The sequence below is a fragment of the Sapajus apella genome, unplaced genomic scaffold (genome assembly GCF_009761245.1).
Source record: "Sapajus apella isolate SASKATOON/1434 unplaced genomic scaffold, GSC_monkey_1.0 scaffold187, whole genome shotgun sequence".
Taxonomy (NCBI): domain Eukaryota; kingdom Metazoa; phylum Chordata; class Mammalia; order Primates; family Cebidae; genus Sapajus; species Sapajus apella.
In genome coordinates this window covers 825,734-838,495 of record NW_022437127.1, presented here as the reverse complement: position 1 = coordinate 838,495, position 12,762 = coordinate 825,734, and the positions used below count along the sequence as shown (strand labels likewise).

The following is a 12,762-nucleotide window of genomic DNA, read 5'->3' as shown; positions in this document are numbered from 1 at the left end:
TGCCTCCCGAGTAGTTGGGACTGCAGGCACCTGCCAGTAGGCCTGGGTAATTTTTGTATTTTTTGTAGAGATAGTGTTTTGCCATGTTGCCCAAGCTGGTCTTGAACTCCTGGGCTCAGGTGATCTGCCAACCTTGGCCTTGCAAAGTGCTGGGATTACAGGGATGAGCCACTGCACCCAGCCTCTCCTTGATTCTTGAAACCAAAGAGTCACTAGAGAAGGACAGGTAATTAAAATTTGTTTAGGAATGCTAATTACTTTAGAAATTGGCTTTTATGGGCCTGTGCCATGGCTCATGCCTATAATCCTAGCACTTTGGGAGGCTGAAGCGGGCGGATCACCTGAGGTCAGGAGTTTGAGACCAGCCTGACCAACATGGAGAAACCCCGTCTCTACTAACAACACAAAATTAGCCGGGCATGGTGGTGCATGCCTGTAATCCCAGCCACTCTGCAGGAGGCAGGAGAATCGCCTGAACCCAGGAGGCAAAGGTTGCAGTGAGCTGAGATTGCGTCGAGCCGAGATTGTGCCACTGCACTCCAGCCTGGGCAACAAGAGCAAAACTCCATAAATAGATAGACAGATAATGGGCCTTTACCATCCCATATACAAGCCATTTATTTTAGGTAGCCATTATGCTTTATGGTGGTTTTTCAGAGTTGAGAAATGTAATAGTGTAGCGGAAAGAACTATGAAGAGGAGACCACAGTTATGTTCCTAGCTTTGCCACAAACCACTGTGTGACTTAATCTCTCGGGGTCTATTTCTCAACTGTAAAATGGAGAGACTGACATTTTAGGACCGCTTCAGCTCAAAGACATAATTTTATGATCTTGTGTGGGTGTTGGAAAGATGACTGTACACATGGTACTTCCTAAGCCTAGCTCTCAGGAGTCTGGACTCTGATGCAGTCAGGTACCTTAGAAGGGACTATCCCAATACTACTTTTTTCGTTTGCTCTTGGTCCAGAGTTGAAAAAAGAATCAAGCAGAGGAACAAAGGATACTTTCACTTCCTGGTGCTGAAGTGGCAACACTTTTTATCATTCCCCAGAAACCTGATGGTTTGTTATACACCTCCCCCTTCTGGAACAATGTTCTCCGTGCCATTGCCATCCTGAAATGAAAGAAAATATAAAACCTCAGCAAGGAAGCATGGACCCTCACAGTCCAGTCCCATCCACTTTCCAGTCTCACAACTGCCTCTCTCATGTACTGAGCTGTTCATGGAAGGATATTGATTCTGGAGTCCTACATTTTTTTTTTTTTTAATGAGAAGGAGTTTCGCTCTTGTTGCCCCGGCTGGAGTGAGATGGTGCAGTCGATCTTGGCTCACTGCAACTTCTGCCTCCCTGGTTCAGGCAATTCTCCTGCTTCAGCCTCCTGAGTAGCTGGGATTACAGGCATGCACCACCATGCCCAGCTAATTTTTTGTATTTTTAGTAGAGACAGAGTTTCACCATGTTGGCCAGGCTGGTCTTGAACGCCCGACCTCAGGTGATCTACCCGCCTGGGCCTCCCAAAGTGCTGGGATTACAGGCGTGAGCCACTGCGCCCAGCCTGGAGTCCTACTCTTCCACTACTTACAACTAGAAGCAATGTGACCTGGGTGAAGAAGGATAGAATTTGGGCTAGGCAATAAATTTGAGGACTGGTTCTGCCACTTGGAAGCTGGGAGGTCTTAAGAGTTTTCATCTTCTCATCTCTGGATGGTTGTGAAGATAAATAAAATAATAAATATGAATTCACGTTGTCAACTACAAAGTGCTACGCATATTTTAATTACTACAGCTACCATTGAAAGGCAAAATAAAACAGCTGACATACCTAAGGGACCAGTTACACAGTTAGGAACTCAATATATGTTTTCTACTTTCTTTTTCAAAGGCAGATAAAAGGAAAAAAAATAGCAAAATTGCATAATCTTGTCCCCTTCTAAAATATTAGTCTCTAAGTCCAATACCCTCACCTTCTGTAATCTGTCCTGCGACTGAATAAATCAACAGGAAACCTATCACTCCTTCCTCTTGTCCTCTCAGTCTGTGGAGGACTGACTAGCACAGTGGTAGCTGCCGGCATGTCCCAGCCCACCACAAAGGTATTAACAGGGTCCCCATGAGGTTAAAAAAAATATCATTTGTACATAAATGATTACTTAAAGGGTTTAATGGGCCAAGGCCTACAGGCATAAAATGAACTAGGATGAGTCTTTTTTTAAATTTTTTATTTTTATTCTATTTGCCAACCCACTGAACATTTTTTTTTTTTTTTTTTTCAGAGATGGGGTTTCACCATGTTGGCCAGGATGGTCTCGATCTCCTGACCTTGTGATCCACCCGCCTCGACCTCCCAAAGTAGAATGAGTCTAATAAAAATAGAATAGCAGGACCAAAGAAAAATATAACTCAAGGTGGATATTTTTGGGAGGCAGGAGACAAAAATGGTGACGAGCAAGAAGCAGCACTGGTATTTATGCCTGGGACTAATACAAATAGTACCAATGATACCAAAGACCAAATGATATTTCTATGGGTGAAATTCTTTGAGCCGCTAGCTAAAATGATATTAACAAGAAAGAATGTCAGCCATGTTGACTTTACTGTTTCCTTTTGAAAATGACCTTTGCCTGGATAGTGAGTGAATGAAGCATAGCTTTTAGCTCTTTCTGCCTTTCTCCTAACTATACATCTCCTATCACTCACCATTTTGGGAAGATGTAATAAACAACCAAGAAGAGGCTCAGACCTGGGGAGATTCTGACTTGTAAGATTAAGGTTTAGTAATTCTAGGTTTTTACATTTTCATAGTTGAAAAAGCTAGAACACATACAGAAAGAAGGCAAGGGTTCTATTCCACTCATTTAATAGTTCATTTCAGCTTAACATGCTGGATTAAAGGAGGCAGTTGGGAGAGATGAGGTACAGAGCTCTGTTCTATTGTTCTTATTTTCAGCATCTATAATACAACAAACACTAATGACTGGCTGTGGGGTGAAATCGATTGAATATGTAAAGGTGATTGACACTGTGCTGTGGTCTCATAATAGACGAAGAAGTGAAATCACTAGAAGTGAAAGCTGGCTGCACATAGATAAGCATGGCCTTGTTGTAAACAATTCACTTTTACTTTCAATTGTATTAAGAATCTATTAATTCTAAACCAATTTTGCTTCATCAAATAAGTTGTAGATGAAAAAGAAATGATCATATATTTAAGAAGGTAACAATATTAAACCTTCTGAAATGTGAAAAGGAATTTAAACCCCCCCAACAATATGAGGTACTATAGAACTAGCTCACCTTCCATCTTCAACTTTGCTATGATCATCACTATTGCCTCTTTATAACAGGGGTAGCTCAACAAGAAATTTTCTATTTGCTATTAGCCCAGTGTCATTTAAAAGTTCCTAATATGGAAAAACATATGCATTTGGCTGAGGTTTGGTGGCAGTATACAAGGGAAGCAGCTAAAAAAATGTCACTGTGGTTTAAAGGTCAGTCTATGTTTTCTGGTCTCTGCTGTTTCTAGTAGGAAGTCAATCACTCCTTTTTTAAAACTTTTCAAAATAATTGTAGATTCATAAGTAGTTTTAAGAAAAAATACAGAGATTCCATGTACTTTACCCAGATTTCCCCAACTGAAACATCTTGCAAAACTATAGTACAAGCAGGATACTGCCATTGACAGAGTCACAATACAGGACATTTCCATCACTACAAGGATCCTTCAGACTGCACCTGTACAGCTTACCTCCCTCCCACCTCCAACTCCTTAACTCTGGCAACCACTAATCTGTTCTCCATTTCTATAATTGTGTCATTTCAAAAATGTATCTATAACTTGGAGGAGGACGGGGGCAGCAAAAAAATGTATATATAACTTGAACAATACAGTATATATTCTTTGGGAATTATTTTTTCACTCAGCATAATTTTCTAGAGATTCATCCAGGTCGTTGTGTGTATCAATAGCTTGTTCATTTTTCCTGCTAAGTAGTATTCCATGACACAAGTGTACCACAGTTTGTTTAACCATTCACCCATTGAAGGATATCTCACTTATTTCTAGTTTTGGGCTACTAAGAATAAAGTTGCTACAAACATTCAAGTACAGTTTTTTGTGTGAACACAAATCTTCATTTTTTTTGGAAAAACGTCCAGGAGTGCAATTGTTGGGGTGTGGTAACTGTATGCTTCGTTTTTAAATAAAGACCTAAACTGTGTTCCCAAGGGACTGTACCATTCTACCCGGATGCCAGCACTGTACGAGTGATCAGTTGCTCAGCATCCTTACTAGTATTTGGTGTTGTCACTAATTTTTATTTCAGCTATTTTGATAGGTGTGTAGTGATATCTCATGTGGTTTTAATGGCATGTACATAATGGCTAACACCACTGAACACCACTTCATGTGCTTATGTGTCATTTTTATGTCCTCTACAATAAAAAGTTCATCCTTTTTTGCCTATTTTCTGACTGCACTTTTTCTTTTTAAACATAAGCTTTGAACATTTTTTATTCTAGACACTAGTGCTTTCTCAAATAAGTGGTTTGCAAATATTTTCTCCCAGTTGGTAGCTTGTCTTTTGATCCTCTTAACAGTCTTTTACTGAGCAAAAGGGTTAAATTTTGATGAAGCCCAATTTATCAGTTCTTCCTTTCATGGATTGTACTTTTGGTACTAAGTAAAGAACTTTTTGCCTAGCCCAATTCCAAAGATTCTTTCCTTTTTTTTTTTTTTTCTAAAAAGTTTTATAGTTTTACATTTTCAAACTATAAACTACATTTATAGTTTTACATTTTAGTCTATTATCTGTTTTAATTTTATGTAAGGTGTAAGTAAAACTTAGATTTAAATTCATGTTTTTAACCTATGGATGCCTAATTGCTCTAGCACCATTTGGTGAAAGGCTTTCTTTCCTTCACTGAACTGCTTTTATATCTTTGTCAAAAATTAGCTGGGTGTATTTGTGTATTTTTTTTGAGACAGCGTCTTGTTCTGTCGCCCAGTGGGGAATGCAGTGGTGTCATCTTGGTTTACTGCAACCTCGGCCTCCTTGGTTCAAGCAATTCTCCTATCTCAGCCTCCCAAGTAGCTGGGACTACAGGCACACACCACCATGTCCGGCTAATTTTGTATTTTTAGTAGAGATGAGGTTTTGCCATATTGGTCAGTCTGGTCTCAAACTCCTGACCTCAGGTGATCCACCCACCTCAGCCTCCCAAAGTGCTGAGATTACAGGCGTGAGCCACTGTGCCTGGCCATGTGTTAGTATTTCTGGGTTCTCTTTTCTGTTTCACTGATCTATGTCTGCCATTACCACAGTCTTGATTACTGTAGCTATGTAATACATTTTATGATCAGGTAGACGAATTTTTCTCATATTGTTCTTTTTCAAAATTATATTAGCTATTCTAGTTATTTTGCCTTTCTGTACAAATTTTAGAATCATTTTGTGTATATCTACAAATAAATCTTACTGGGATTTTGAAATGAATAAATTTATATATCAATTTGGGGAGAATTAATATCATTACTATGTTGAGTCTTCCAATCCATAAATATTGTATGTCTATTTATTTGTATCTTCTTTTTCTTCATTAGTTTTATAATTTTCAGTTACAAGTCCTATACATGTTTTATTAGACTTCCACGTAACTATTTCATTTTTTGAGTGACTGTAAATAATATATTTAAACATTTGATGTCCATATGTCTGTTGCTAGTTTATAGAAATACAATTGGTTTTTTAAAAATTTGATTTTAGAGTTGGGGCCTTGTTATGCTGCTCTCAGGCTGCATTCAAATTCCTGGGCCCAAACAATCCTCTCGCTTTAGCCTCCTGAGTAGCTGGTCAGGCGCACGTACCACTGCTCCTGGCTACAATTGATTTTTGTCTGTTTATTTTGTATTCTACAATGTTGTTGAATAACCATTACTTTTTTTCCATTGTTGCCCTATATGTATCATTTTCCTCTTCCTGCTTTCAAGATTTCCTCTTTGACTTTTAGCAGTTTAACTGTATGTATACATAGGTGTAGTTTTCTTATGTTTTGGGCTGGCATTTCTTTTTCGCCTTTCCTTTTCTTCTAGGACTCCAACCAAAAGAATGCCGGACTGCTTCACATTGTCTCTTACAGTCACTTTTGTTCATCTTTCTTCATTAAAAAAAAATATTTATTTTTTCTTTTTCATTCTTTTGAGATAGAGTCTTGCTCTGTCACCTGGGCTGGAGTGCAGTGGCACAACTGCAGCTTACTGCAACTTCTGCCCTCCGAGTTCAAGCCATTCTCCAGCCTCTGACTCCTGAGTAGCTGGGATTACAGGCACCCACCCCCACGCCCCGCTAATTTTTTTTTTTTTTTTTTTGTATTTTTGGTAGAGACAGGGTTTCGCCATGTTGGCCAGGCCTCATGTGATCTACCTGCCTTGGCCTCCCAAAGTGCTAAGAATACAGGCATGAGCAGCTGGCCATTTTTCTTCAATCTTCTCTCTCTCTATTCTTAAGATTACAGGATTTCTATTGATCTATCTCAATTTTTATGTTTTGAGACAAAGTCTCGCTCTGTCGCCCAAGCTGGAGTGCAGTGGCACAATCTTAGCTTACTACAACTTCTGCCGCCTGGGTTCAAGTGATTCTCCTGCCTCGGCTAATTTTGTATTTTTAGTAGAGACAGGGTTTCACTATGTTGGCCAGGCTGGTCTCGAACTCCTGACCTCAGGTGATCCACCCATGTCAGCCTCCCAAAGTGCTGGGATTACAGGCGTGAGCCACCGTGCCCAGCCTGAATTTTTATTGATCTGATTCTTCTGTCATCTCAATTCTCCAGTTAAGCCTACCTAGCAAAATTTTTATTTCAGTTATTGCAGTTTTCAGTCTTCGGGCTTCTGTTTTGTTGTTTTGTAAGAGTTTCCATTTCTCTGCTGGGATTCCCTCTTTTCATTTGTATCACACTTTCCTTCACTATCCTGTCATGCTTTTCCTTTGAATATATTTGTAACGGTTACTTTCAAGTCTTTGTTAAATCCTTCATCTGGATCCACTTGGAGTGAGTATCTATTAACTGCTTTTTATCTTGAACATTGGTCACATGGTCGTTTCTTTACATGCCTAGCAAATTTTGGTTGAAGGTAATATGTTGCAGTGACTTTGGAATCTGGTTTGTTTTTCTGTGAATTTTTTTTTGGTACTAATAAGCAGTTAATTTACTTAGACTCAAACTGTGAAATCTGTCACACCTGCAGCAGCTAATGTTTCTGCTCAGTTTTCTGGTTTCTAGCTTCTCCTTTTTTAGCCTAACTCCCTGAAAGTCTCCACTGAGCTTGATCTTGTGTAGGGTAATGGTAGTCTGGACAGATTCTATAGTCATATGTTAGGGCATAATCTCTCTGTGGATCTTATGCCTCTAGGGATCCCTAAATTTTCAATTGCTTTGCCAGTTCTGAGTTCTACCCTCTGACACCTCAAGCCAGTAACGCTTTCACTTTCTATCATCCAAGTTGTGTGTTCAACCTGCATATAGCTCAGGAAATGCACTAAATCAAAGGCACAGCAACCTTGCAAATCACACCAAGAAGCAGTTCAGTATATCAAGGATAGACTCTCTTTTAGTTTTTGCCTATTTTTGCTCAGACTCTTTGGTGTTTACCATGGAAATACATTATTTAATGATGATACAGGGATTTGGGAAGGGTTTATACTGAGATTTTGGATCTTGGTCCTTCTGTATTTCCCTCACTTCCAAAATTTCCCCTTTAAATTTTCAGTTACTCAGCTGATTTAAAGTCTTATCAATCTGTATACTTGAGTGGGGGCTGGGAGGGTGGGTGGTGGTTAAGGAGCACGTCCGGGCAAGAAAGCCATAAACTTGTAACAGTTATCTGATGCTCTTCTCAAATTTCCACCTGCCTTTGTTTGTTTTCCAGTGACTTCAAATACCTGCTTTTAATGTTTTTCCCGATTTTTATGATTTTCTGTAGAAGGAATTACTTAAACTCTTTCCACTGTCATTTCTGGAAGTTTCCTCTATTATCATTTGAGAGTGGCTGTGGCTGGTGTTGAAGTTTCACTAGTGAATACATTTCTTCCCCCATCCCTACCAAATTTCAAACAGATCCTAAAAAAATGAATTCAAAGTAGAGGTTAAAATTTTTTTCCTCCACTGTTCCAAATAGGAAGATGTATGCCTCTTTCCTCCTCCCATTTTCAACCATTAACTTTTTTGTACATAACAAATGTTACTTTTTTTGTATGTCATCTCACTATGGCCCTCTACTGTTAAGGTGAAAGATGGTTTTCTGGTCACTACTTCTTCCCAACCATGAGTGTTTGCAAAAACAGTTTTTCTTTTTTATTAAAAAAATTTTTATTGTATAAAACCACTTGCAAACAACAAAAACAGTTTTTCCATATTGTGGTAAATGGCAAGGGCACTGTATGAATCCCAAGGGCCCCTGTGTTGTCATGTTAGCTGTCTATGTGCTCTGTTAGTTCCACTGGGCAAAGGACTGTGCTAATGGGGTCATGTTGGGAGGCTGAATCTTCTGTCAGCCACTCAAATTAATAAAACCTACTGCTGGACCACAAACCATTCCTGAATCTGACCACCCAATGCATTACAGGGGAAATGGGATATACTGTATACAGATCAGAGTCAATTCCTAAGCACTACTGGTATGAAATGGCTTAAAAGTATATATCCACACTTGACATGGGTCATAACTTCTCTTTTTTTTTTTTGAGACAGAGTCTCGTTCTGTCCCCCAGGCTGGAGTGTACTGGTGCAAGCTTGGCTCACTGCAACCTATGCCTCCCCGGTGCAAGCGGTTTTCCTGCCTCAGCCTCCAAAGTAGCTGGGATTACAGGCATGTACCATTGTGCCAGGCTAATTTTTGCACTTTTAGTAGAGATTAGGTTTTGCCATGTTGGCCAGGCTGGTCTCGAACTCCTGACCTCAGCTTCTCAAAGTGTTGGAATTACAGGCATGAGTACCTGGCCACGACTTCACTTTTATATATGCATCTCTTTATATAGATAAAAGAAATACAGCGAGAAGAAGAATAGCCTTGGGAATCAAAATGATATTGTTCACATATAAATCTTTCACTTTTGAATAATCTTGCTCTGATTGTTACATTTTAAAAAATATGCATTTATATACATTCATGTAAAATAACAAATGTAAATAAAATAAATTATACACACGTGTCTACCTTCAATATCCTAGTAAAGACATGCAGAGATAGAGACAAATAATTAGTTGGCAAACCTGAGCCTTCTTTATCATTCTAATTTCTAATGTTATCTCTTACATTAAGGCTTCTTTGACTTGACTATGGGTCTTACTATAGAAAAGTGTTGAAGAAGGAAATATGAAATGTGAAAATACTCATGCAATTCAAAACCTGTTTCCATTTATATTGGATAATAATAACTACAATAAAGAGAGTAGACTAATAAGCTTCATGAAGGTAAGAAATGATTAACTTGTTCATCACTCTACCCCTAGTATCTAGTACAGTGCCTAGCATGAACTAGGTTTTCTATAAATTATTAAGTGAATGAATCTATAAATGAATAAATGAAGGCAAAGCATGAGAAGCAAATGATTATACTGTAGAGATTATTAACAAGTTCAGTAGTTGTCCTTAGCTACATGTGGGTCATTGTTCGAAGGGGTCTAACTCATCGTTCTAAGTCTTAACTCATTATTATTACCTCTATTTTTACAAACGAGGCAGAAAAACATAGAGTAACTAGTTCAAGGTCACATCATTAAGATGTAGATCAAGGATTCAAATTCAGACACAGTCTGATTTCAAAGCCTATGCTTTTATCCACCGTGATATAGATTTCTATGAAATGCCACTTGAAAATATACATTTTAAAAGTACTTAAGTTGAGTTCTAAATCAGATATGTAAAAGATTGTAAAAATTCAGGACAATAGACTTTTTTATTTTTATTTTTTTTGAGATGGAGTTTTGCTCTTGTTGCCCAGGCTGGAGTTCAGTGGTGCAATCTGGGCTCACTGCAACCTCCACCTCCTGGATTCAAGCCATTCTGCCTCAGCCTCTCGAGTGGCTGAGATTACAGGCATGTGCCACCACGCCAGGCTAATTTTGTATTTTTAGTAGAGACGGAGTTTCTTCATGTTTGGTCAGGCTGGTCTTGAACTCCCAACCTTAGGCGATCTGCCTGCCTCAGCCTCCCAAAGTGGTGGGATTACAGGCATGAGTCACTAGCCCAGCCAGGACAACAGACTTTTTAAAAATTCAGGACAATAGACAATATTCCATTCTTGGAATATAAAAGTTATCCACCAGTCCATGAACATGGGATATCTTTTCATTTATTTGTGTCTGCTTCAATTTCTTCCATTAATATTGTATAGTTTTCAGTGTCCAGGTCTTTCTTCCTCCTTGGTTAAATTTACTCCTAAGTATTTTTTTCTTGTAGCTATTTTAAGTAAGATGGTTCTCTTAATTTCATTTTTGGAATGTTCACTGAACATTAGTATTGTTAAAAGTCCATACTACCTAAAGCAATCTATAGATTTAATGCAATCCCTAACAAAATTCCAATGTTATTTTTCATAGAAATAGAAAAAGTAATCATAAAATTCATATGGAACCACAAAAAACTGGAATTGCCAAGGCAATCATGAACTAAAGAACAAAGTTGGAGGCATCATACTATCTTATTTTAAATTATACTACAAAGCAATAGTAATTAAAACAGCATGATATGAGCATAAGCACAGAATCATGACCAAGGGAAGAGAACAGAGAGCCCAGAAATAAATTCACACGTGTATGGTCAATTGATTTTTGACAGGGGTGCCACATGTACACACTAGGAAAAGGACAGTCTTTTCAATAAATGGTGTTAGGAAAACTGAATATCCAACTGCAGAAGAATGAAACTGGACCCTTACCTCACTCAACATAATAAAAATTAACTCGGCTGGGTGTGGTGGCTCATGACTGTAATCCCAGCACTTTGGAAGGCCAAGGCCAGTGGATCACCTGAGGTCAGGAGTTTGAGACCTATCTGGCCAACAGGGTAAAACACCATCTCTACTGAACATACACAAAATTTAGCTGGGCGTGGTGGCATGTGCCTGTAATCCCAGCTACTCGGGAGGCTGACGCAGGAGAATTGCTTGAATCAGGGAGTCGGAGGTTGCACTGAGCCAAGATTGCTCCACTGCACCCAGCCTGGGCAACAGAATGAGACGCTGTCTCAAAAAAAAAAAAAAAAAAAAAAAAAAAAAAAAAATTAACTCAAAAGACTTAAGATTGGAAGCTATAAAACTATTAGAAGAAAACAGGGGAAAAACCAAACAGGATTACATCAAAATAAAAAGCTTCTGCACAACAAAGAAAACAACTGACAGAGTAAAGAGACAACTTATGGACTGGGGGAAAATATCTGCAAGCCATGTCTTATAAGCGGTTAGTATATAAAATACATAAGGACCTTAAATAACTTTATAGAAAGAAAACAAATGATTTGATTTTTAAATGGGCAAGGAACCTGAATAGATATTTCTCAAAAGAAGGCATACACTTGGCCAACAGATATATAAAATAATGTCCAATATACTAACCATTAAGGAATTGCAAACTAAAACCACGATGAGATATCCCCTCATACCTGTCAGAATGGCTGTTATCAAAGGGGCAAAAGATAAAGAATGCTGATTTGAATGCAGAGAAACGGGAACCCTATTACACTGTTGTTGGGAATGAAAATTAGCACAACCACTATGGAAAACAGTGTGGAGGTTCCTAAACAAAACTGAAAAGGGAATTGTTATATGATCCAGCAATCCCACTTCTGAGTATTTGCCCAAAAGATCTGAAATCAGTATGTCAAAGAGATACCTGCACTCCCATGTTCACTGCAGTAGTATTTAGGATAGCCTCACTATGGTACCAATTTATATGTCCATCAACAGAAAAATGGATAAAGAAGACATGGCATATATTCATAATGGATACTACAAAGCCTTAAGGAAGGAAATGCATTTGTGACAACATGAATGTAACTGGAGAACACTATGCTAAGCAAAATGAGTTGGACACAGAAAGTCAAATACTGCATGTTCTTACTTACATATGGAATCTAAAACAATGAATTCAACAGAAGCAGAGAGTAGAATGATAGTTATCAGAAGCTGTGTAGGTGGGAGGAATGGAGAGACGATGGTCAAAGGGTACAAAGCTTCAATTAGACATAAGGAGTACTTTTTTTTCTCTGTGACATACTGTATAGCATGATGAATATAATAATGTATTGTATATTTCAAAATCACTGAGAGCAAATTTCAAATGTTCACCATAAAAAAATATAAAAGCATGTAAGACGGATGTGTTAATTAGCTTGATTTAATTATTCCACTTTGTATGCCATAAATATACACAATTATAATCTGTCAATTTATAATTTAAAAAATTAAACAAAAAAGTTATTCTAATAATTTATCTAAGGAGAATGATCTAAATTCAAGAAATGAGATTGAATTGGGAATTTTCTTTTACATGAAACACTAAATTTTTAAACAATTTTTTATATTTTTAATTTTTAAAAAATTATTATTGTTATTTTATTTATTTATTTTTTAAGATAGGGTTTCACCATGATGGCCAGGCTGGTCTTGAACTCCTGACCTCAGGTGATCCACCCACCTCAGCCTCCCGAAGTGCTAGGATTATAGGCGTGAGCCACCGTGCCCAGCCCTTTATTATTTTAAAGAAAT

The 12,762-nt window shown here is 38.1% G+C and overlaps 1 protein-coding gene across 6 annotated transcripts in view; it reads right to left on the bottom strand.

Annotated features, from left to right (window-relative positions):
- LOC116543393 (Golgi pH regulator) overlaps positions 1 to 12,762 on the bottom strand; it is a 59,417-nt gene that overhangs the window by 22,117 nt on the left and 24,538 nt on the right. For all 6 annotated transcript variants that reach the window (XM_032268910.1, XM_032268905.1, XM_032268906.1 and 3 more), the window contains one exon: positions 1,007 to 1,116. In XM_032268910.1, the coding sequence (XP_032124801.1) occupies positions 1,007 to 1,116 (110 nt within the window). The remainder of the gene's footprint in view (positions 1 to 1,006; positions 1,117 to 12,762) is intronic.